A 26,688-nucleotide genomic window follows, 5' to 3' on the forward strand; every position below is an offset into this window, starting at 1 on the left:
CCCAAAAAAAATAAAAATTTAATTTAATCTTTTAAAATATATAATTTCATTCCGCCCAAATTTTTTTCTAACTCGCCACTCGTTAAAATTAAGGGTTTATTTAACTAAAAACATAAGAACTTTGTTTAATAATGTGCTATAATTCAAAGTTTTTAAATGTATTAGTTTTATTTTTATTTTCACCCACAATGAGTGTTCTATAATTTAGTTATGTTAAAATGTCATATACTACATAAAAGATGGTTGAAATAATTAAATAATGACAGTATCACAACTTTTTTTAAAAAAATTCTAATTTTTATTACCAATAAATTTACACACACAATAAATCCTATAAATGGGGAAATTAATTTTGACTAAACAAACATTTAGTTTGAACTTAAACAAGTAAACCTTTAATTGGTATCAAAAGATGAGTGAAGAAAGTATATATAATACCTGTTAGAGAATTACTAGATAAATCGAGAAGTTACAAACTTGTTAAATTACCAATTTGATGTGAAATTACACCTACACAATCAAATTAATTTGTTAAACAAATATTTTATTTTATTTTAAGATTAAAAGATCAAAATACTGTACAAGCCCAATGTTGCCCGGGCCCATAAACAAATAAAGTATAACAGCCCAACAAATAATTTTACAAGCCCAAACCCAATAGGACTAAAACTAAACCCTAAAAGCCCAACTAGCCCACTTTTCTAAAATTTTTCAGCAACCATACCCCTCAGCCTTGGTCACCACGCTCCACGCATGCCCCTCAGCCTTGGTCACCACGCTCCATGCGTCTGACACCCCTATACCCTGAAAACACAGACAACAAGAAACAGCAGCAACAGCAAAGGAATGAGAGTCTTTGTAATCGGTTATAAGAACCAAAAAGAAAATTTGGAGGAGGGGACTTGAAAAAAAAAACAGATTAAGCAAAAAAGAATAGACATTTTCTAGAGGTGAATATTATTTGCGTTTCAGTTCTGATCTTTGTGTGTTTCAATTTTTTTTATTTCACGAAATAATAATAAAAAGAAATAATAGAACGTACCTCTGATTCATCGTTTGGGAGGGGGGTTCTGGCGTTCCCTAGCCGATTTGGAGGCCGTTGAACCACTGGGGGTTCGGCCAATGGCCGTGGAAGGGAGCATGGAACTGAAAGGGAGCCTTCCTTTTTCTTTTTTCTTTTTTTCTTTTTTCCTTTTTCTTCTTTCTTTCGTTGCGGTGGGTCACAAAAATACCGTCTTCGGTGTTTAGAGATGGACCAAGAGGTCTCGTGCCACTCAGCACCGATCGTCGTTCGTGGGCGTGGAGGGCCGCCAAGGAATCCATGGTCGGCCATGGAGGAGGCTAAAGAAATGAGAGAAAGCAAAAAAAAAGCTTTCTGTTGAAAAAAAAGGATCTGGAAATGAAATGAAAAAGAAAGGTTTTGTTTTTAAATGATGATGATGAGATGATGCCGTTTGGCATAGTGGGGGGGGTTGGCATTTTCCCTAAAAGGGAAATTTATGCAATTAGTCCTTTCCCTTTTCAACCCCCATTCAATCAGCCCTATTTTCTGTCTTCTTTTGTTTTAAAATTTAGCCCTCAGATCCTATTTGGTTTTCGTTTTTATCCTTAATTAACTTTTTAGTATTTATACTTTTATACCTCGGATTTTAATTTGTTTTTAGCCATGACCTAAATCTATTTAATTCACTTATTGACCTTTTTTTTGTGTTTGTTTTAATTACATATTATTTCAAACATTTTATATGTTACTTATTTACATCTATTCTAGCTTATTTTAGTGTGTTGATTATTCAAATTATTATCTTAACTTGCTTTATGTATATATATATTACCTTAATCTACTTTATATGTATTATTTATTTTTTATTCCTTACCTATTATATATATATGTATACATATAGTTTATTTCAAGCTTTTAGATATTTATAATTCTTTAAAATTATTATATATTTATTTTAATTTTTTTATATATTTTAAGTTATTGTATATTATGTATTTCAAATAACTCTCTCTTTATTATCTTTGAATTGTTACTATCACAAAGTATATTTATATTGTCCCTTTTAATTCTTTTACATATTTTATGTTTTTTAAACTTGTTATATATCATTTTAAATTAACTATTATATATTACTTATTTTAAAATTATTTTATATACCTTATTTTAAACCCATTTTACTTATTTCAAATGATTTTATTATTATTTATTTTAGGTTTTTTATATATCATTTTACCCTTTTATATATACATATCATATATTTTAAAATTATTCATTTTTTAAATTCTACTTTGTGTGGTAATGGATTTTTAAGACACCTTTTTTATATTACTTATTTTAAACTCATTTATTATCATTCTAAAATTTGTTCACACTTTATTTATTTTAATTTGTTTTATACCTTTTATCATTTAATTCATTGGTCCTTATTTATTGATGTTATCATTTAAATGTTGTATGATTGTTGCTATTGCATGTACTAAGATTCGTTATTTATATTTTCATATTATTGTCATTCACTAGTGTAATATTTTATTCATGCATTATTATTCCATGCACTATCATTCTATGCACATTACTATATTTTTATCTCACGTCATCGTATCGTGTATTAAACTTCAACATTTTATCCAATATGGATCGTTCCACTTTTACTCCAAATAAATAACACTTGTTGTTTAAATATTGCATTCGCTACTATTCAAAAACGAAAATTTCCAAATAAGGCAATGTTATGCATTTTGAGATATCGAGGAATTGTGCCCTAACTTACGGGGTTTCAATTTTCTCGTTATTTCTAAATAGCTAAATATCCTTTTCGAGTTTTAAAACACACGAAACTCTCATTTAAATTAAAAGATGACCTTGTGCTTGGGAATTCACGGTATTGTGTCCTAACTTACGGGATGTGATATTTCGATATCTCGAGATAAGGAAATCTTTAAACAATCGATTTCAGTTAATTCAAGAATTTTAAAATCGATTTAATAGAAAGGATCGAATTTCAAATCCGTTCCCGTTTTAATTTTCACTTTCAAAACCAAAGTCGATCCCGTTTTCAAAAAAAATGATTACGACACTATCTTGTATGTTATGTTTTATCATGTTAATGTGCTCCTTCATGCATCGATTTTAAAAATGAGACTTTAAGGATTTCAAAAAAATATAAAGGCAGTGCTTGGTGTTTGGAAATTTCGAGAAAGTAGTGCCCTAACTTATTGGGTTGCCACTTTTCTCGTTGAATTCGAATAATTACGTATCCTTCTAAGTTTTTTTTTAAAGGTTTTCTAAATGCAAGCCACTATCTTGGAATTTCAAAGCAATATGTCCTAACTTATTGGATATAGCGTTTTGCTGTTTCGAGATAGGAATTTCAAAAAGGGTTAACTTAATGTTAATACTATGATGCGAGTGAATCTCAATTTTCAAAGTTAAAATATTTTAAAGAGGACTACATCTTAATTTTTTTTAAATTTCCGACATTAAAGACATTTGATAATCAATTATGTACCAACTTTTGGGCATTACGAGGGTGCTAATCCTTCCTCGTATGTAACCGACTCCCGAACCCGTTCTTTTATTTCGTGGACCAAAACTAATGATTTTAAAATAAAATGTTTTAAGGGTGATCCAATCACACCTAAAAAAAATTGGTGGCGACTCCCGTTTTCGTTTTTAAAGTCGATTCCCATTTTCCAAAACTCGATTTGAAAATGGTTTCGACAGCTTGGTGACTCCACTGGGGATTCATAAGAGAGTCAGGTGATGTAATTGATTATCTTTTGTCTTAATGTAGGAAATTAAAAATTTTAAAATTTAATCCTCTTTGCATTATATGTGTTTGTATTATTACATGCTATATTTTGATCGCATTGCATTTGCATGACCGTTGTGGTCACACCCTTAAGTGGGAGTGAAAAGCTACGCCTTCGTGAGGTTTTCGCCTCCGTGCAGGATAGTGGATCACTTTCGGGATACATCCGTACCTATGGTTTCGTGAGATTTTCATCTCTGTGTAGCCATAGGGAAATGTATTCCCCTGAACTGAACTCGATTCAAATGAGCCTATAATGGGTGAGGATCGAGGAATCTGCTGGTTCGGGTACCTTAAACTTTAGAACCAACCCCATGTTGAAGGATCGTATAAGCCCAACTTAGACATTACCCTTATAAGTTATCGTTGAAATTTATTGATATCATGTGATACTGACTATCTCTTTTCTTTTGTTTGCATGTCATTTTGCATTTACAAAGATATCGGTTCATGGTCAGTTTCTAAGTTAGGAAGTTTTATTATGGAGAACGGACTTCTTGATAAAGTGGAAGGCAACGTTAACGTCCACAGATGGTCCGAGCAAACTCAACTAGAAAAGGGAGACAGTATAGCTATAGGATATGTGTTGGAGCTACCAGATTATACTTGTATAAGTGTCACACAGAATAATCTCCAAGAGCTTAAGGAAATTTGGGATCAGTGGGGCAAAGAGACTAAGCAATTATTCTACGGTAACTATGGAGACTTACCTTACTTGCTTGATGTTCGGATAGACGAGCACTTATTGAGCCCTTGCTCGGTTTTGGAACCCAATGTCTGATTGCTTCACTTTTGGGGAAGTAGACATGGTACCCTCTTGTGGAAGAGTACACTGCTTTACTTCGTTGTCCCGGTTTGAGAATGATAGGATCTATTCGAGCTCCTTGTGTCCCTACCTTTTGGAAGAAATTGATGATTATTACGGGGATGAGCGAAGCGGTGGGCCACGGCCGAATTAAAGAAAAGGGTGAGTGCAAGTGCATTTCGTGGGATGCTTTAAAAGATTTGATTGACACACCACGATGAGACAAAAAGATAGATGTTTTGCCCTAAGTTTATATGGATTGATGGTCTTCCTATGGCTTTGGGATATGTGGATGAGACAACCACGGATCTTTTCATCAACTCGATAAAAGGTCACTTCATCCCTGCAATTTTGGCGGAAACATTTAGGTCTTTAGGTGCATGTAGGAGGGTGGTCTTTGGCGGGTTTATAGGGTGTGCTCGATTGCTTTTGGCTTGGTTCTACTGATCATTTCCGGTTGATAGATAGGGTGGTTTGTCGGGTTTACTTTGAGGATTATTCACCGTTGAAAGATATAGTAGCTTCAACCAGGAGAGTTGATGTTCCAGAAGAGAATCGGATAGCGTTACTTCAGAACCTTCAGTCGAAAGATGTCGAGTGGAGGACTCCGTGGATGATGCCTGGTGAGGTTCTTTACCGATGCGGTAGTTTTGATTGGGTACCCTTATTGGGGATTTGGGGTGCTATTGGCTATGTCCCTTTGCTCGTACTGAGGCAGCATGGATTGAGACAGTTCACACCAGTGACTCAGGGGTTGGCTCAAAGTGAGTTTGTATATAGAGGAGCCGATTACAAGAGGAGGGTTAGTGAAGTTTCTAGTGCTTGGAAGAAGACTTGTCGATTGAGAGGAAAAGCTATTAGCCCAGCTATGACACCGGAATACATAAAATGGTGAGGTAGAAGAGTTAATGATAATATCCCTAAGCCAAGTATGGAAGGAGCTCGACCAATGGAGGAATATTTGCAAGTAAGGCCCTCAGAGTTAGAAATTATGAAACAGGAGTTCGAGAGACAAAGCTTGGAGTTCGAGAGGAGGATAGCAAAGCTCAAAGAAGAAAAGATGTACTTAAGTTTGGACGTTGATGTTCAAAAGATGGAAGTCGAGAAAGAGAGGAAAGAAAAAAGGAAGATTGAGGAAGATCGAGATGATCTAAGGGAGCATTACAAAAGGGCACAAGTAGCCTTGAGGAGGGCGAGAGTAGGAGGATCTTCGAATCAGTGGCAGAAGGAGGTTCAAGAAGAAAAGGATAGAGTCGAGTACTGGGAGAGGAAATTCCAAGAAATACAGGGGCAGAATTTGGCATTAGAGGAAGAAAATAAAGGATTGAAGACCAAGGTAATGGAACTTGGAAAATCCCTGCGTTGGCACCAAAACCATAATTCTACGGTCGAGTTAAAGGAGCTAAGAAGCAAGGTTGAAGATTTGGAGGTGGCATTGCATGACGGTGAACTCCGGGTTGAGCAGCTCAAGGCGCAAGAGGATTATCTGAGGGGAGAGCTACATCAGGCTAAAGAACAGGTCAGAAAAAGGGATCATGTCATTGGTGAAGCCATAGCTCAGATTCGAGAGGTTGCTGAATATGTGCAAGACTTGGCTATTCGAGCTGACGTATTGAGTCTGATGTATTCATCATCGTCGGATGTAGGACAAAAGCTAGCCCTTTTATTAGATAGAGTTAAAGCTTTGGGCCTTAGGGCGAAATCGTATTTGTAATCCTCTTATATGTAAAGATATTCTTTTTCTAAATAAAATTTTCTAAATGAAGTTGAACCAGAATCGATATTCTTTTTGCATTCATGCATTTGCATTTCATTTCATCACATCATTTGCATTCAAAGTTATAGAAAGACCCTGATTAGTTAAAGTTTACTTTCCAGAGAGGTAGAAAAGAGAGATGTAGAAAAGAAAATCTGGAAATCACACATCCTTACGGAATTCGTACTAAAACTAAGAACATGGATCAAAGGTTTGAACAATTACAAAAAAGATATGCAAGATCAAATGCAAGAGCAGTTGGCCAAAATACAGAATGAAATGAGGGAGCAGATGCTAGAGGCTTAGAGAAACATGATGGTTGAAATGGCTCAGCTGCTGAGAGCCACTGATAAAGGAAAAGCTCCCATGACGATCACTGAAGAGGATAATGAAGGTCCTCCTCCGGGTTTTACTCCGCCTCATGTGCCCTTGCAAACCGAGGCACCTCCTAGAAGGTCATCTGTCACAGTAAGGCCTCAATATGGGCCAGTGGATGCTAGAATCCCCATAAATTTCCCATCTGGGTTGGGAAATAATTTGGGTGATAGCTCGATCAACCCTAGTACTCCTGATCTGGATTTAATGGAGAAGGAACGAATGTCCACTGAATCCTTAAAACAATTGGAAGATCGTTGCAGGTGGTTAGAGGAGAAGTTTAGGGTTTTAGAAGGCGCTGGCAATCATCATGGGATTAAAGCCAAAGACTTAAGTTTGGTTCCAGATTTGGTGCTTCCTCATAAATTTAAGATGCCAGAGTTTGAAAAGTACAATGGGACTACTTGCCCAGAGGCACACATAACAATGTTTTGTAGAAGAATGTCTGGTTATGTGAACAACGATCAACTATTGATCCATTATTTTCAAGACAGCCTAGTGGGAGCGGCGGCTAGGTGGTACAATCAGTTGAGCCGTGCAAGAATAAGTTAATAGAGAGATCTTGCACAGGCTTTCATGCAATAGTATAACCATGTGACTAATATGACACCAGATAGGATCACACTTCAAAACATGGAGAAAAAACCTAATGAAAGTTTTAGGCAATATGCACAACGATGGAGGGAGGTGGCAATGCAAGTAAACCACCATTGTTAGAAAAGGAAACCACCGTGTTATTTATTAATACTTTGAAGACGCCATTCATCACACATATGATTGGAAGTACCACAAAAAGTTTCGCGGATATAGTTATAGCGGGTGAGATGATTGAGAATGCCGTGAGAGGCGGTAAAATCGAGGGGGAAGTGGCTAAAAGATCGGCCCCAAGGAGAAAGGACAATGAGGTGAATAGTCTCAACTCGAGGGCAATCACAGTTGGTCAACCCAAAGCAGCTATGGTCGAACAATAAAATACCCAAAGACAGGAATCTGGCATAAGACAGAATTCAAAAAGAATGCAATTTACGCCTATCCCTGTGACGTATCGTGAGCTTTATCAAAGCTTGTATGATGCACATGCCATTGCTCTATTTCACTTGAAACTACTACAGCCACCGTACCCCAGATGGTATGATACAAATGCTAAGTGCGAATATCATATGGGAATACCGGGGCATTCGATCGAAAACTGCACAGGATTCAAGAAGGTCGTGGAGAGGCTTATCAAGATGGGGGTTGTGAAATTCGACAGTACCCCTAATGCCGAAAATACGTTGCCGGATCATGGCAATCAAGGAGTGAATGCCATTGATGAAACAAAGAAAAGAAAAATCAAGGAAGACATTGCTGAGGTGAAGACACCTATGAAGGTAATATGGGAGGAGATGGTGAAGAGAGGTATACTGACCTCTAGAAAAGGAGGAGAAGGAATAGAGAACCATTGTGAGTTCCATGGGGAAGTGGGCCATATGATCCAAAATTGTGAAGAGTTCAAGGTCATGGTACAAGGCCTTATAGTTAACAAAGAGTTGCGAGTTTTCAAGGTAGTTCTTATGAAAGACAAATATGTGTCTTTGGAGAATGAGCGACAAAGAACCAACCAACCGAGAATTATTATTTCCTTACCAGGGAATAATGAGGAGGGGTCGCAAACTAGGTCCAAAATAGTCATCTATAAACCCAATCCTTTCCCTTATAAGGATGACAAGAGGGTGCCATGGAGCTATAACTGCAATATAACAATACCTGAGGGGGAGAGTATAGCTAGCGCATCCAGGGGCACGCAAAATGAAGATTCTCATACACGAAGTGGGAAACGTTATGACGGGGGGAATATCAGAGTAGAGCCTGCAAAGATGAAAGATGTCAAGGCTGAAAGGGAAAAGGAAACTGAAGTACTCATCAATGAGCCGGTAAAGGAGGAAGAGGCTAAGGAGTTTCTAAAATTCCTGAAACATAGCGAGTATAGCGTGGTCGAGCAGTTGTGCAAGCAGCCGGCACGTATATCAGTGTTAGCCCTACTCTTGAGTTCTGAGGTGCATCGAGATGCGTTGTTAAAGGTGCTTAACAAAACATATGTTACCCATGACATATCCGTTAACAAGCTAGACCGGTTAGTAAACAACATTAGTGCTGACAATTTCATTTATTTTAATCATGATGAGATTCCACCTGGGGGCATAGGGTCAACCAAGGCCCTACATATCACTACTCGGTGCAAAAGAAACACACTTCCAAGTGTACTCGTGGATAATGGGTCTGCTTTGAATGTCCTGCCGCTATCCACCTTGAACAGGTTGCCCATTGATAGTTCGCATATGAAAACGTGTCATAATGTGGTAAGAGCCTTTGATGGAACTGAAAGAAAAATAATGGGACGCATTGACATCCCTCTGGAGGTTGGGCCGAACACGTATGAAGTTGATTTCCTAGTAATGGATATCAAGCCCTCCTACAATTGTTTATTGGGGAGACCATGGATACACTTGGCAGGAGCGGTGCCTTTTTCATTACACCAAAAATTAAAGTTAGTGACAGATGGTCACTTAATAACCATCAATGCAGAAGAGGACATCATAGCGACAGTTACCAGCAAGGCCCCTTATGTTGAGGCAAATGAAGAGGCTATTGAATGTTCTTTCCGCTCTTTAGAGGTCATTAATGCCACCTTTATTTTAGAGGGAAGCAAAGTGTCGGTACCCAAAATGTCTGGAGCCATGAGGATGGCCCTACAAATGATGATGGGGAAAGGAGCATTGCCGGAAAAAGGGCTAGGAAGACAGTTGCAAGGAGAGGTTCAAATCCCAAAACTGATTGAGAAGAAGGACCGCTTTGGCTTGGGCTTCACGCCAGACCACAAGCACAATAGGCAGGAAATAGAGAAGCGCCAAGCAAAAAGAAAGGCGCATTTGAATGGAAGAGAAGTGGAGTGGAAACCGATGGCATTCCCACCTATATCCAAATCCTTCAAATCAGGACGACTGCTGATAAAGGAAAGTCATCAAGTTAATGCTGTGCACAATGAAGGATAGGAGCAAGGAAGCCTCGAGGGCATTCGCCCTTACGAACCGGGAGCTCTCGAATAATTGAATTGCGGAAGACCTTCCTGTAGTCTTTAGGAATTTTCGAGTAATTCTCAAAACATGTCTCATACTCTAGGGCCTAGGAGTAGTAAGATTATATTCGTGAAATAGGCTTATGTTCATCTATAATTATTTAAATAAAACATAACTTTTTATCAATTTAAACGAGTATCATTCTATTTTTATCGACCAATATTCCTTCAAGTTCTAGCAATTCTTATTCTTTTATTCATAGCACATAAACAATCATTCTTCGATTCATTCATTCTTTGTATATTCTTTCATACCCCCACAGGTCCCTAGATATCAATGATATGAGCGCTGATACTACAGCTCCTAATTTCTCTGGCGAGCAAGATATGTGTTTAGAGGAACTTCAGGATTTTGAAGATGTTCAAGATTGTGACGTGTCTCTCGATCTGTTAAGAATGGTTAAGCAGGAGGAGAAACAAATCATGCCACATGAGAAAGAGGCAATAGAGAATATAGCCCTAGAGAAAGGGAAGGAGTTGAAATCGGAACCCTAATTGGCGTGGACACAAGGCATGGTCTGATTGAGTTGCTTCGAGAGTTCAAGGATATCTTCGCCTGGTCATATTAGGATATGCCTGGATTGAGTGCTGACATTGTGGTACATCGTCTTCCGATAAGACAAGATTGTAAGCCAGTCCAACAGAAGTTGCAAAAAATAAGGCCAGATATCGTTTTGAAGATAAATGATGAAGTCAAGAAGCAGTTTGATGCAGGATTCTTGCAAGAAGTGAAGTACTCCGAATGGGTAGCTAACATTGTGCCTGTCCCCAAGAAGGATGGGAAAGTACGAATGTGTGTTGATTACATAGACTTGAACAAAGCAAACCCAAAAGATAATTTTTCTTTACCCCACATTGACACTTTAGTAGATAACACAGCGGGATATTCATTGTTCTCCTTTATGGATGGTTTCTTAGGATACAACCAGATAAATATGCATCCAGAGGACATGAATAAAACCACCTTTATAACCTTGTGGGGCACCTTTTGCTACAAAGTAATGCCATTTGGACTAAAAAACGCAGGGGCAACATACCAAAGGTCCATGGTGAACTTGTTCCATGACATGATGCATAAGGATATCGAGGTATACGTTGATGATATGATTGCCAAGTCGCGTACGGAAAAAGAGCATATTGAGGTCTTGAGAAGATTGTTTGTAAGGTTGAGAAAATTTCAGCTGAAGCTCAATCCAGCAAAGTGTACCTTTGGAGCCAGATCCGAAAAGTTGTTAGGCTTCATAGTCAGTGAAAAAGGAATTGAAGTCGACTCAGACAAGGTCAAAGCCATACGAGAATTACCTCCACCACGTACTCAGAAAGAAGTTTGAGGATTCCTAGGAAGGTTGAATTACATTGCTCGGTTCATTTCACAACTAACCGAGAAATGTGATCCTATCTTCGCCTCCTCGAAAAGCACAATCAAGGTATTTGGGATGGGGAATGCGAGTGCTTTTGAAAAGGTCAAGCAAGACATTTGTTGAATGCTCCGTATTGTCTCCGCCACCCGGATAAACCATTAATACTGTACTTATCAGTGTTCAATAATTCTATGGGATGTGTGCTTGGCCAGCATGATGAGTCAGGGAAAAAGGAGAAGGTAATTTATTATCTCAGTAAGAAGTTCACTGACTGTGAGATGAGATATTCACCAATCAAAAAGTTGTGTTGTGCACTGATTTGGACAACTCAGAGATTAAGACAGTACATGCTATACCATACCACTTGGCTCATCTCAAAACTTGATCCGTTGAAATACATGATGGAGTCAACAACTCTAAATGGGAGAATGGCGAGATGGCAAATTTTACTTTTGGAGTTTGATATAGTCTACATAAGTCAGAAGGCTATAAAAGGAAGTGCGGTAGCGGACTTCTTGGCTAGTAGGGCTCTAGAGGATTATGAGCCACTAAACGTCGATTTTCCAAATGAGGAGTTGATGTGTATAGCAATGACTAAAAATTCTTCTTGGAGGCTCAATTTTGATGGGGCTTCTAATGCAGTCGGAAATGGAATTGGGGCAGTCTTGGTATCTCCGAATGGCGATCATTATCCTTTTATGTGCAAGTTGGACTTTGATTGCACAAACAATATGGCTGAATATGAAGCATGCATCATGGGACTTCAAGCGACTATAGGCGAGTATAAAAACTCTAGAAGTATATGGGGATTCGGCGTTGGTTGTTTATCAGCTTAGAGGTGAATGGGAGACAAGGGACCCTAAATTGATTAGTTATCGAAAGGTAGTTTTGGGGTTACTTGAGGAATTTGATAGCATCACCTTCAATTATCTCCCACGAGACAAAAATCAGATGACAGATGATTTAGCAACCTTGGCCTCAATGATCAAGGCAAATAAAGAAGAAGAAATGAAGCCAATTCAAATAAAGCCAATTCAAATGAGTGTTTACGAGGCTCTAGCTCATTGTTGTAACATTGAGAGGGAGGGAAATGACAATAACCCCTGGTATCAAGATATATTGCGATACGTGAGAGATCGTAAATACCCTGAATAGGCCAGTGAAAATGAAAAATGAACCTTGAGGAGGTTAGTTTGCGACTATGTTTTAGACGGAGATATCCTGTACAAAAGACGAAAAGACTAAGTACTTTTGAGATGTGTCGATGCTGTGGAAGCTAAGTTAATTCTAGAAGAAGTTCACGAAGGTGTATGCGGGACGCATGCAAATGGGTTCACGATGGCAAGGCAAATCATGAGGTTTGGCTATTATTGGGCCACTATGGAAGGGGACTGCATCAGTTACACCAAGAAGTGCCATAAGTGCCAGATTTATGGGGATAAAATTCATGTACCACCTTCGCCTTTATATGTTATGACTTCTCTATGGCCCTTTTCCATGTGGGGCATGAATGTTATTGGACCAATATCACCTAGAGCTTCGAATGGACATCGATTTATCTTTGTAGTAATTGACTACTTCACAAAATGGGTAGAGGCTGCTTCTTATGTGAATGTTACTAAGTCAGCTGTGAGTCGATTCTTGAAGAAGAAGATCATTTGTCGGTATGGAATGCCTGAGAAGATCATATCCGACAATGCATTGAACCTAAACAACAAAACAATAGCAGAGGTTTGCGACCAGTTCAAGATCAAGCATCACAATTCTTCCCCTTATCGTCCAAAAATGAATGGGGCAGTGGAGGCCGCCAACAAGAATATTAAGAAAATAGTGGGGAAGATGACTGAGACGTATAGAGATTGGCATGAGAAGTTGCCATTTGCACTCCTAGCCTACCGAACATCTGTCAGAACCTCTACTGGGGCAACTCTATTCTCGTTAGTCTATGGGATGGAAGCAGTATTACCTATTGAAGTAGAAATACCTTCTCTTCGAATTTTGATAGAAGTAAAGTTAGATGAAGCTGAGTGGGTTCAATCCCGGTATGACCAGTTGAACTTGATTGAAGAAAAGAGGCTAAAAGCCATTTGACATGGTCAGATGTATCAGAAGCGAATGATGCTAGCTTATGACAAGAAAGTTCGACCAAGAGAATTCCACGAGGGAAACCTTGTACTGAAAAAGATCCTTCCTATTCAAAAGGATTTTAGAGGAAAATGGATGCTGAATTGGGAAGGGCCGTATGTCGTGAAGAAAACTTTCTCCAGTGGTGCATTGATCTTAGCAGAAATGGATGGGAAAAGTTTACCTAATCCAGTGAACTCGGACTCAGTTAAAAAATACTTTGTCTAAAGAAGAAGAGAATCTAAGGTGAAAACCCGCAAAAGGCGCCTTGAAAAAAAAATCAAAAACGGAGAGGCCAAGGTGAAAACCCACAAAGGGCACCTTGAAAAAAAAATCAAAAACGGAGAGGCCAAGGTGAAAACCCGCAAAGGGCACCTTGTGACCAAAAGGGTTTTGAGTTGAAAACCTGAAAGGGCGGCTCAAATTTTAAAGAGTACACAGTAATCTTGTTACAAAGAGCGAAGAATGCTACAAACTGGGGCATCAACAGAGTACTTGGGATCTTTTAAACACATTTTGAACTCAAGAAAGACTTCATGGAGCTGGTGTATAGGCACTCAAACTGTGATATCTAGAGGATCTAACTTCTATCTTGTTTTCCATCTTTAGATTCTACTCCTTCCTAAAGATAGGCCTTCAGATTAATTTCCTTTGTATTCTTTCTTCTTAATTCATTCAAATCCAATTATTCTTAAAGATTTATTCATCTTCCATGTTGCATTGAAATAATGATAGATGAACTAAATATGTTTACAAATGAAGTTTTACGTATTACTCTGAAATTTCTAGACAATACAAGAAACTAAAATAGGAAAATTGTTCGAGAAATTCACGTAAGTAAAGGATGAAGGAACTCGAGGAATTTCTTTCGTCCAGTCTAAAGGGAAAATGAACAAAATCAATTATTCAATTTTAAGAAAAGATTGTTTTACAAACATCCTCAGTGGATCGTAGCATTGGAGAAAGGGTACAGGCCTACATGCTGAGCGTGAATGAAGCTTTGAGAAAAGAAGGGCAAATGAAGGAATGAATGATGACGTCTAGGATAGGGGTCATATTCATGACATTCTGCATCATAACATGTTTAATTAGGAACATTTGACTCACTTCGAGCATAGCATCCTAAATTATCAAGCATAATCATTTTTACAGGTTATCAGAGACGGTGCGCTTAAAAACCCAAAGCAGTAGGGTAATAGGCTACAGCATAGCAGATCTGACCTTCATCGGGGTAGATCCAAGATGACAGATCTTATCTCTCTGTATTCGGTGAAGAACAGATCGAAAACATGGCTGCTTTGGCTTTCACGTATTTACGATGAAGCAAATCTAAGATGATTTGTCGTCTCTATATTGTCAGAGAACAAATCAAAGTTTGGCATCTTCACTTCAATGGAGAGCTGATACATAGCAGATTTGACCTTCGGATGTTTATACTGAAGCAAGATCCAAGATGATTTGGCATCCTTGTGCTTACAAGGAACAAATCGAAGACATAGCTGATTTGGCTTTCACGTGATTACGATGAAGCAAATCTAAGATGATTTGTCGTCTCTGTATTGTCAGAGAACGAATCAAAGTTTGGCATCTTCACTTTGATGGAGAGCAGACACATAGCAGATCTCGCCTTCGGATGTTTATACTGAAGCAAGATCCAAGATGATTTTAAATCCTTGTGCTTACAAGGAACAAATCGAAGACATAGCTGATTTGGCTTTCACTTGATTACGATGAAGCAAATCTAAGATGATTTCTCGTCTATGTATTGTCAGAGAGTGAATCGAAGTTTGGCATCTTCACTTTGATGGAGAGCAGACACAGCAGATCTCGCCTTCGGATGTTTATACTGAAGCAGATCCAAGATGACAGATACTGAAGCAGACACTTCTTATTTATCATTTTAAATTAACTATTATATATTACTTATTTTAAAATTATTTTATATACCTTATTTTAAACCCATTTTACTTATTTCAAATGATTTTATTATTATTTATTTTAGGTTTTTTTTATATATCATTTTACCCTTTTATATATACATATCATATATTTTAAAATTATTCATTTTTTTAAATTCTACTTTGTGTGGTAATGGATTTTTAAGACACCTTTTTTATATTACTTATTTTAAATTCATTTATTATCATTCTAAAATTTGTTCACACTTTATTTATTTTAATTTGTTTTATACCTTTTATCATTTAATTCATTGGTCCTTATTTATTGATGTTATCATTTAAATGTTGTATGATTGTTGCTATTGCATGTACTAAGATTCGTTATTTATATTTTCATATTATTGTCATTCACTAGTGTAATATTTTATTCATGCATTATTATCCCATGCACTATCATTCTACGCACATTACTATATTTTTATCTCACGTCATCGTATCGTGTATTAAACTTCAATGTTTTATCCAATATGGATCGTTCCACTTTTACTCCAAATAAATAACACTTGTTGTTTAAATATTGCATTCGCTACTATTCAAAAACGAAAATTTCCAAATAAGGCAATGTTATGCATTTTGAGATATCGAGGAATTGTGCCCTAACTTACGGGGTTTCAATTTTTTCGTTATTTCTAAATAGCTAAATATCTTTTTCGAGTTTTAAAACACACGAAACTCTCATTTAAATTAAAAGACGACCTTGTGCTTGGGAATTCACGGTATTGTGTCCTAACTTATGGGATGTGATATTTCGATATCTCGAGATAAGGAAATCTTTAAACAATCGATTTGAGTTAATTCAAGAATTTTAAAATCGATATTAATAGAAAGGGTCGAATTTCAAATCCGTTCCCGTTTTAATTTTCACTTTCAAAACCAAAGTCGATCCCGTTTTCAAAAAAATGATTACGACACTATCTTGTATGTTATGTTTTATCATGTTAATGTGCTCCTTCATGCATCGATTTTAAGAATGAGACTTCAAGGATTTCAAAAAAATATAAAGGCAATGCTTGGTGTTTGGAAATTTCGAGAAAGTAGTGCCCTAACCTATTGGGTTGCCACTTTTCTCATTGAATTCGAATAATTAAGTATCCTTCTAAGTTTTTTTTTAAAGGTTTTCTAAATGCAAGCCACTATCTTGGAATTTCAAAGCAATATGTCCTAACTTATTGGATATAGCGTTTTGCTGTTTCGAGATAGGAATTTCAAAAAGGGTTAACTTAATGTTAATACCGTGATGCGAGTGAATCCCAATTTTCAAAGTTAAAATATTTTAAAGAGGATTACATCTTAATTTTTTTTAAATTTCCGACATTAAAGACATTTGATAATCAATTAGGTACCAACTTTTGGGCATTACGAGGGTGCTAATCCTTCCTCGTATGTAACCGACTCCCGAACCCGTTCTTTTATTTCGTGGACCAAAACTAATGATTTTAAAACAAAATGTTTTAAGGGTGATCCAATCACACCTAAAAAAAATTGGTGGTGACTCCCTTTTTTGTTTTTAAAGTCGCTTCTCATTTTCCAAAATTTGATTTGAAAATGATTTCAACAAATACAATGGTCCAGATTTTATTATCCACTCTTCATTCTAAATATAACACACACTAAATTAAGCTCAAATAATGTCTGTATTGTAATTTAGGCCAATTAATTTATTTCTGTCAAGCATAAAAGATTCAAAACAAGAGTCAATTTTGAAAAATGCTTTTTAAGCTAAATCTGTTTTCTCATATTAAAAGTAATGGCAAATAGATAGTTTTTAAGTCAAACTTTTCGATTTGACTTTCCAAACCAAACCAAAAGCATTTAATTTGCTTTTCAAAAGCTACTTTTAAGTGCGGCTTTATAAAATATAAAATCTTTTCAATTGATTGTGCCATCAGTATTGTAGCGACGTAAATTTTTTTACTTTGGTCGCTAGTTGAGGTGATTATTTGAAAACTTTAAAAATAGAATTTCAATTTTATTAAAAGAGTGGGTCGCCACCGATCTTTTTTCTAGGTGTGATCAGACACCTAATAAATCCTCTTCTTTTAAAAGAAAATTCATTTTTGAACAAAAATGATGGCCAAATTTGGGTCTACGTGAAAATCCAGGAAAAAAATAGGGTTCGGGAGTCGGTTACACACGAGGAAGGTATTAGCACCCTCGCGACGCCCAAAATTGGTATCTTTATTAAACACGCGTTGTCTTAATTCTCAAAAATACAAGTTTAATTTAATATTTAATCGTAATCCGATTAAAACACGAAAAATTTTTAGTTTTCGATTTTTTAGAAGGGTGTCCCCTCTTTAACACGAGCCGACGAATTTCACCCAACATAGCGATGAAATCGATGACTTAATGTTAAATCGGTTCATTGCCTTATTTATTGAAATTAAAAAATTAATAATAAAAAAAATCTTTAAAGTAGTGAATAATAAAATGATATAAAATGGTAGGAAACAAAAATAAAAGAGTTAGAAATGCATCGAGGCAAATAATAAATACGACAATAATATTAAAAACAATGACAATATATGCGATATTAAACATGATAATAATATTATTAAACACGAAATAGAGACTAACATATATATACAAACATATAATAATAATAAGTGAAGTGACGTAAACATAATATTAAAAATACTAATAGTGCTATATATATATATATATATATATATATATATATTACAAGATGTGCGTAATAATAGGAATGAAAAGTGTATACATAATAATACTAAATATATGTACATAATATATATAAAATGAACATATACAATATATATTAGAAATACTAATAACATAAAAATATATATTAATAATACTACATAAATATGTATATATATATTAAAATAAATACGTAATAATATTAAAAGTATATACATAAAATAGCGTTAAAAATGCATACTGTACAGCCCAATTTAGGGCCCAAATAACCCCAGACCCAAACTAACCAAAACCTAGCCCAAAACCCACTAAATCCAAAACCCAATAGCAGCCCAATTCAAACCCTAAAACAAAAAACCAAAACCCTAGTTTGCCTCCTCGTCCCATCCTCTACCGACGCTGCAAGCAGCACATGCATCGTACCACCAGCGCCACTTGCGCTGCAACATTAAAAGAGGAGAATAGATAGATATTAAAAAAAAGGGGCATGTAAATGGCTATTTAAAGCCAAATCTAAAACCTTTGTACATTTGGCACTAGAGAGAAATAAAAAAAAAAGCATTTTGATTTTAAAACACAAAAAATCAGTGAGCAAAAAGCACAAAAACAGCCAATCAAAGAGAAAAAAACACTAAATCGGAAAACAAATACCAAGAATCAGATACCCAAAGAGCTAAGGTGATTATATTCCGTACGTTTTCGATTTATTCCTCTCTCTTTTCCATTTTTCGAATTTTCTATTTGCATACATATATATATACCTATATTATAAACACTTAAAATATCGAAAAACACAAAAAAGAGAGAAATTTTTACCTCCGACCGCCGTGCACGGCTGTCGCCGACGACGGAGACGCGACGGAGGGTGGCGGTAGCTCGCCGGGACCTGACTGGACTTGGACTTGCAGAGAGAGAGAGCAAAGAAAAGTTTAAATTTTTGTTAGAAATAGACAACAAATGGGTAACAAAAAAGCAAGATTTTAACTTATATAGATAATACAAAACGACATCGTTTTGGTCGGCATCCATAAGCCCCAAAACGACGCCGTTTCACCTTACCCGGCCCGGAACCGACTTGCTCCACAGAAGGGTCCGCGCGTTTTGATAGTTGGGACAATTGCCTATGCGGTCCTTCCGCAATTTTTCTGTTTTAATCAAGTCCTTTCATGTTTTTAAATTTAGCTTTGAAATTTTAATTCTGTTTTAATTTAGTCCTCTGCCCGTTTGAAGGAGGAATATTTGAACGGCGTCATTTAGAAAGGTTGGATTATTTGCTCCTTTAGGCTCTCCTGTTTGCTCGCGTGTTCAAATCAGTCCCCCTTTCTTTTACTTCTTTTAAATTCGCCCCATAAATCCCATTTTCAATTCAATCTCATCCCTTTTCTTAATTTTTCTCATTATTCTATCTTAATTCTCATATTATTAATACTACTATATTTTATTACTGTTATCATATTTATATTTGTTTATTAGCATCTCATTATGATCATTCTTGCTTAATATTTATATATATATATATTATGTAGTATTATTAATAGCTTAATATTATTGTTTTTTATTAATGTATTTGTATGTTACATATATATATATATATTCATTTAGTGTATATACATTGTACTACATATATGTATTAGAACTATTACATATATTTGTTCCTTTTAAGTATTATATAAAGATGTATATACGTATATTTTATGTACATTATGTATATATTTTAATATATTATGCGTATATTTTGTTTTGTATATTATATATATTATGTATATGCTTTTAATATTATTATATACTTATTTTTATTTTTATCTTCATTTTTAATGTATTATATGGTACCATTAATTATTTTTCTTTTCTCTTTTGCATTATTATTTCTAATATATATGTGTATTGTATATTCCTTTACATATACTATATATATATCGTTAGTATTACCAGTTACATGTATTTATCCCATTTCATGTACACATTTTACACATTCAATATTATCATATATTTAAATTCAATATATATTCATATAATGTTTCTTTATTTTTATTATTATCTCTCAGTATTACTACTATTGTTATTACACCTTCCATCATCATCACTATTGTATCATTACTTTTTAACATTTTATATATAATTATCTATACGCCATTGCCTTTATACTAACTAACGATAAATATAAATATACATATTTTTTGCGTACTTATTTTGCTTATGTATATCATTACTCACATTATCATCGTTTAATCATCTGCTTATCTATATCTTTGTAAATTCTTTCAAACCTCAAATCATTCATTATTTGTATCATCCTTATTATTACTAACGATATATATATACTATGTAATTTTTTATATTATTTGTACATTTTATATACCATGCATATGTGTCTTTTAATATCGTACTATTATTGTTATGTATATATATTTTATATTTCTTATTACTTCTATTATTACGTAGGTACCTTGATACGTATATGTATGCGCTTTTATATTATTATTACCGCTATCATTATCATTTTATTTCGCCATCTTTATATTCATTTATTCGTTAATTTACTTATGTATTCAATCATTTCATTTTTCTCACGCATTTGTTTATATTTACGTATTACTAACCTTGCTTCTACGTCATCTTTTCATAATTACTCGTTATCATCACTCATTATTATACGTTATTATTAATATCATAATCTGCTTTTATGTATTACTATAAATTACATTATGTTTTTACTTAATGCCTTAAAATGATTCTTTCATGAAAATGATATTCCGTATTTGGTAATTCGAGATAATCGTGCCCTAAGTTACTGGGTTTCGATTTTTCTCGTTTAACCTAAATAACGGACTACTCTTTTAAATCGCAATACGAGTTTTGAAAAGATGCTTATTCTCGAAAATACGAGGTGTTGTGCCCTAACTCACCGGGTATGACATTTTGTTATCTCGAAATAAGATTTTTGCAAGTAAAGGCAATATTCGGCGTTTGGAAATTCGAGGAGACGTGCCCTAACTTATTGGGTTTCGATTTTCCTCGTTCACCCTGACTAACCGAATATCCTTTCGAAATACACGAATTTTTAAATAAAGGCAAGCTTGTTCTCAAGTTCGAGATGCCGTGTCCTAACTTACTGGACGTGGTGTTTTATTACTTCGAGACAAGAAGGTCTTTAACATTTGACCATTTTTTGCAAAAAGGGATCGTATTTCAAAGTCTTTCAAGTTTTCAAGTTTTCGACAACAAAGACACTAATTAATCAACTAGGTACCAATTTTGGGCGTTGCGAGGGTGCTAATCCTTCCTCGTGCGTAACCGACTCCCGAACTCATTTTCTGATTCTCGTAGACCAAAAATTATCATTTTAGTAAATCTTAACTTTTATTAAAATGATTAATTTAAGGTGATCCGATCACACCTCATCAAAAAGGATTGGTGGCGACTCCCATTTTTTATTTTCGTTTTCAAATCCAAGTTGATCCCCGTTTTACCAAAAAATGGTTACGACACATACATAATATAGTTATTAAAATATATACATAATATAATAAAATATATTCATGAAATAGTATAAAAATATATAACTAATAATATTAAAATATATACATAATATATATAAAAACATATACAATATATATATTAGAAATGACAATAATATATAAAAAAAACTATTAATACACTACATAAATACATTCATGTATATACATAATGAATATTAAGTGAAAACCAATACTAGTACTAATAATAATAATAATAATAATAATAATAATAATAATAATAATAATAATAATAATAATAATAATAATAATATATGTGCATATAATAGTAAAAAGCGAGGCATTTAAAGAAATATAACTAAATATAATATAATAATAATAATAATAATAATATAAAAATAATAATGATAACAATAATGTGTCAAATAAAAAACAATAGTAACAACAATTTGAAAAAACAGTAATGTAATAAAATGGTAATAAAAAAAGGAATAACAATATGTTAGATAGTAAGTGATAATAAAAATAATAATAATCAGTAATAAAAGAATGATAATAGTTACGTTAGTAATAATAATGATAATAGGAAATAATAATAATAGTATACACTAATAACAGTAATAATATGAAAATAAGAAATAACAATAATATAAAATAATAATATATACATGGAAAAAAAATGATAATAATAATATAAATAATAGCAAAAATAATAAAATTAACTAATTTAACAATAAAATAGCTAAATCATTAAAAAGGATTAAATTGAATTTGAAACAGAAAGTTTGGGGCGAATTCGAAACAAATAAAAGTAAAAAGGACTAAATTGCATGCGCAAATAACTGGGAGGGACTAAAATGGCCAATAACCCCTCCCTTCAAAACGCACAGCATAGGGGAGGACCAAAATCAAACAAAAACAAAATCTCTGGGCTAAATTACAAATACAAAAAATTGGATTATGAAACTATAAAAAAGCGGAAGGGCTAGAAGTGCAATTAGCCCTTCCGGCAAAAACACGCGGATCCTAAGCGGGTATGGGTTGGGTCGGACAGGGTCGCACCAAAACGACGTCGTTTTGGTGCTTAAAAGGCCTGTCCAAAACGATGTCGTTTTGGAGGTCTATTTAAGGCCAAAATTTTTTTAAAAAAATCACTTTCTCTTCTTTTTTTAAAAAAAAAACTCAGCTTTCTCTCCCTTTTTTTTTCTCTGCAAGTATATGCTCCGGAGAGGACTCCGGCCGGTCGCCACCGCCCTCTGCCGTCGCCGGCCACTACGGTGGCCGAAAAGTTGAAAAGGTGATTTTTTTGTTTTTTTTATATTTTTAATATATGTATATGTGGGAAATGGACCCGAAAAAAAGAATAAATTAAAAAAAATCACCTTAAATTTCGGTTGTGATTCTGGCATTTTGGTTGACCGATTTGGTGTTATTCTTGTGTTTTGAGTTTCCTTGAATCACTGCTTGTATATGTTTAAATCTATCTTTTTGTATTGATGTAAAAAAAAAAAAGAACCCCCATTTTGGTTTGTTCATTCGGCTTTTATAGCCTGTTTTACATGATTCTATACTGTCTTTTCTCCTTTTTTGATCTTTGCAGGGGGATGGGCGGTGCTGACACGGGCGGTGGAGCAGGTGGAGCAGGTATGGTGCGATGGGACATTGGCGGCTAGGGTTTCATACTGTTTGTTTTGTTTTTTCTGATGTTGGGCTAGGTCTAGGTTTAGTTGGGTGTTGGGCTGGTGGTTAGGTTTTATGTATTTGAGCCTTTAGGATTTGAATTGGGCTGGGCAAATTTTGGGTTTCTACAAGTATTATTGCTAGTGCATGAAGACGTGGATTCGAGTGTGTTGAAGCGCATTATCTTCTTATTTAAGGGTTAATGAGAGGCTATAGGTAATTCTAAATATTGTATCAAAAGAGCAAATATGATAATAACCTTTAATAAGATTAATGTTGAAAAATTAAAAGATAAATATGAATTATATATTGAATTAAATTTTGTAAATATTTTATATTAATTACTTAAAAGTATTTAAATTTTATAATTCATATACCATAATATTAACAATGAGTTACCATAATTTATTTTATTTTATTTGTACTATAATTTAAATTGAATATTTTTAATATCAAAATAATATTAAAACCTAATAAATTATTTTTAATTAAAAACTGCGTTTATATATTCCATATATCATAACATTAATTAATTTAAATATCATTTAAATACATATTTAAATATTTTTCGTTACAATAATGATCAATGACAAAGATCGTTGGACAAAGGGTTTAATTGTTGAACTTTTAACTTTTGAGGACCTGATTAGGAGCATTTTTCACGAAGGGACTTGAATTGATTTTTATTTTTTTGAAAATGTTAAGGGCTTATTATACATTTTAGCTTAAAATATTTTAGGTTTGAATATGTTAGAGGTCCTTATACTCTTTTGAAAATTAAAAGTTAATCCTATACTTCAAATTTGAGAAATTGGATCCTTATACTTTTTATTTAAAACATTAGTTCATGCAACCAATTTTGCTATTAAAATTTTAGATGTGGCTATTATAAAAAAGGTAAAATAGTTTTTAACCTTCAATATTTATAGTTTTTATCATTTTAGTCTTCACTCTTTAAAAATATATAATAAAAATTAAATAAAACTATTAAAAAATAAAACAATGTGATAGCATGATTCAAAAGCAGATTTACCTTTAAATGAAATGGACAAATACAAAATATCGAAGGCATTTCTAGAAATTCAACATAAAATTAATTCAAGGAAAAATAAAAATCTTGGAATTGAACATATATATTGAAAAATATTATATAATACCTGTTAGGAAATTTTTGAATAATTGGAGACTTGTCAAACGTATTATATTACCGATGGATGACGGGAGAGGCCCTTCTAGCATATTAGAAGGAATGCTTAATTGTTCCAAATTGAGAAGATTCCTAATTTGGTGTGGGATTACACCTGCAATATTATTATAAAGAAAGGAAACCACATTGAATCAAGTAAGAAGGGTTAAAGGTTTTGTGGATAAAGAACAGCTGTGGAAATTGCAAAGATGCTTGGTGGGGAAAATAGCGACTGTATGTGATTCAATGTGCTTGGCTGAAAGATTGGCTAAATTTTGTCTTGGGGAGTTAATCATCAAAAGAATTCAAGAGAGTTTTTTTCTGATCGAAGTACCGGATGAGAAATATATGGAAGTGCTAAGCAAAATGATTGGGCGTATTTGAAGGAGTGTTTCATAACAATTGAACCATGGTCGGATAAGAGATTTGTAACAGAAAGGGTGACTTGGATTGAGGTTGTAGGCATACCTTTACATTGCTGGAATCATGAAACTTTTAAAAGAGTGGCTGAATTATGGGGCAAATTGATCTCTGTTGGTGAAAGTTGGAATAGGTCAAAAGGTTATGAGAAGATGGAGATGTTGATTACAATTAATCAGCCAAACCAAATTGAGGAATTAGTTATGATGGAGGTAGGGAATTGTATTTTTCCGATTAGGGTTAAAGAAAGAGGATTATCGGAAGAGAAGATAGATAATTCAGTAAAGGTTTGGAATATGTCGGAGGAGGATGGAGGAGAATCACCGGAAGTAGAATAAGGAAATAGGTCAGAATCAGAATGTTGTCCAGAGGTGAGGCGAAACGACGTGGGAGGCGATTTTAATGCAATCAGTCTTGAAGAAGGAGTAATGGAAAAAGGTGGCATGCGATTTTCGGCTGAGAATCAAATGTCAGAGGAAAATTTTCTAGGGAATAATAAAAGTCTATTTGGTGAGGGAGTGGGGACAGGGTTAGAAACGGATAGGGCCAGAGAGGATCTGATAAATATGAGCTTTAACAGTCTTATGGGTCCGAGTTAGGTTTATATGAATCATAATATGTGGATCAAATGGCGGGTTCTTTAGGCGAAAATGGGCTGATTTTAGAAAGGGGCAGTAACCCAGTGGAGTCTGACGAAGGGGGAAATGGATCGAGGGATAGGCATGTGGAAGATGAGATAGTCGGTTTCAATTTTAGGGAGGAGTTTGCTCAACTGAGTCAAAATAAGAGGAAGAAAAAGTCTTTGAACAAAAAAATTAAGTCGATGCGTGAAATTCAAAATGGAGTGTTGTCGACAAAGGAGAAACAAAAGAGGGATAGAAAGGAGAAGCTAAAGAAGAGGAAAACGGTAGCAACGTGAGAAGATTTAACAGTCAGTTTATCTCTATCTGATTCAGATATTAACAATCAACGTAGGGTCATCTTAAGAGAGGTTAAAAGAACTTGGAAAGTAGGAAAGAAGGTGGGGTTGAGTGTGAGAGGTGACGAGGAAGAGGTGATTGAAGAAATAGGGAGATTAGAGGGCCAGAAGTGACAAAGTCGATGGAATCGGGGGCGCCAAAAACAAAAAGCGAGTGAGTATTCTGGTTTGGAATTTCAGTGTTGTTTTTGTTGTGCTGCCTTACTTGTTTTTAGGGGGATGAGAATTGTTTCTTGGAATATTAGAGGATTAGGCTCAGAGGTGAAGAAGGCCTCGGTAAATAGAAACTGTAGACTTGCCAGAGCAAATGTCTGCTTTTTGCAGGAAACTAAACTTGAGTTGATTAATATGGATGTTGTAAGAAAATTATGAGGGGATGATAATTGCGAGTTTAGGTTTGTGGCAGCTGAAGGTAGATCGGGTGGCCTGTTGACTATATGGAATAAAGATGAATTTTTATTTTCAAAAGAATGGAGCGAGTGCAGAGTGTTAGTTATTGAAGGAAGATGGATTAAGGAGGATTTAGAAGTGGTATTAATTAATATTTATGCTCCCAACTTAGCGTCTGAGCAGAGTGTTTTATGGGGAGTATTAATGGAGCTGCGAATTCAATTTGCAAGTCCTTGGATTATGGGAGGAGATTTTAACGTGGTGAGATGCAGAAGTGAAAGGAGCAGATGTATGGGTTCAGCGAATGGGTCTAAGGAATTTGATAATTTTATCCAAAATTGTAAGCTTATTGATTTGCCATTGGTGGGAAAGAAGTTTACTTGGTATGGTCCTGATAACAAAAAAAGCAAGCTTGACAGATTTTTGGTGGAAGAACACTGGATGATTAAGATTAAGGATCTTCAGCAGCTGGGATTAAAGAGATCAGTTTCTGATTATATTCCAATTTTATTAGCTGATGCTGAAATAGATTGGGGTCCTAGGCCTTTTAAATTCATAAACGGATGGCTGAGAAACAAGTAGTGTGCAGG

General features: G+C 34.8%; 2 protein-coding genes across 2 annotated transcripts; one reads left to right on the forward strand and one right to left on the reverse strand.

Annotated features, from left to right (window-relative positions):
* Positions 1–523: 523 nt before the first annotated feature.
* On the reverse strand, positions 524–1,395 carry LOC108460089 (uncharacterized). The gene is made up of 2 exons (XM_017759463.2): positions 1,043–1,395; positions 524–804 (listed from the first exon to the last, which is right to left on the reverse strand). The coding sequence occupies exons 1-2, from the start codon at positions 1,331–1,333 to the stop codon at positions 712–714; spliced, it is 384 nt and encodes a 127-aa protein (XP_017614952.1). The 5' UTR covers positions 1,334–1,395; the 3' UTR covers positions 524–711.
* Positions 1,396–25,357: 23,962 nt separating this feature from the next.
* LOC108458836 (uncharacterized) lies at positions 25,358–26,680 on the forward strand. Its single transcript, XM_017758231.1, has 4 exons — positions 25,358–25,644; positions 25,705–25,818; positions 25,924–25,984; positions 26,099–26,680. Exons 1-4 carry the CDS (start codon positions 25,358–25,360, stop codon positions 26,678–26,680), a joined length of 1,044 nt encoding a protein of 347 aa, XP_017613720.1.
* Positions 26,681–26,688: the final 8 nt, after the last annotated feature.

Source organism: Gossypium arboreum, chromosome 1 (assembly GCF_025698485.1).
Source record: "Gossypium arboreum isolate Shixiya-1 chromosome 1, ASM2569848v2, whole genome shotgun sequence".
Classification (NCBI taxonomy): Eukaryota; Viridiplantae; Streptophyta; class Magnoliopsida; order Malvales; family Malvaceae; genus Gossypium; species Gossypium arboreum.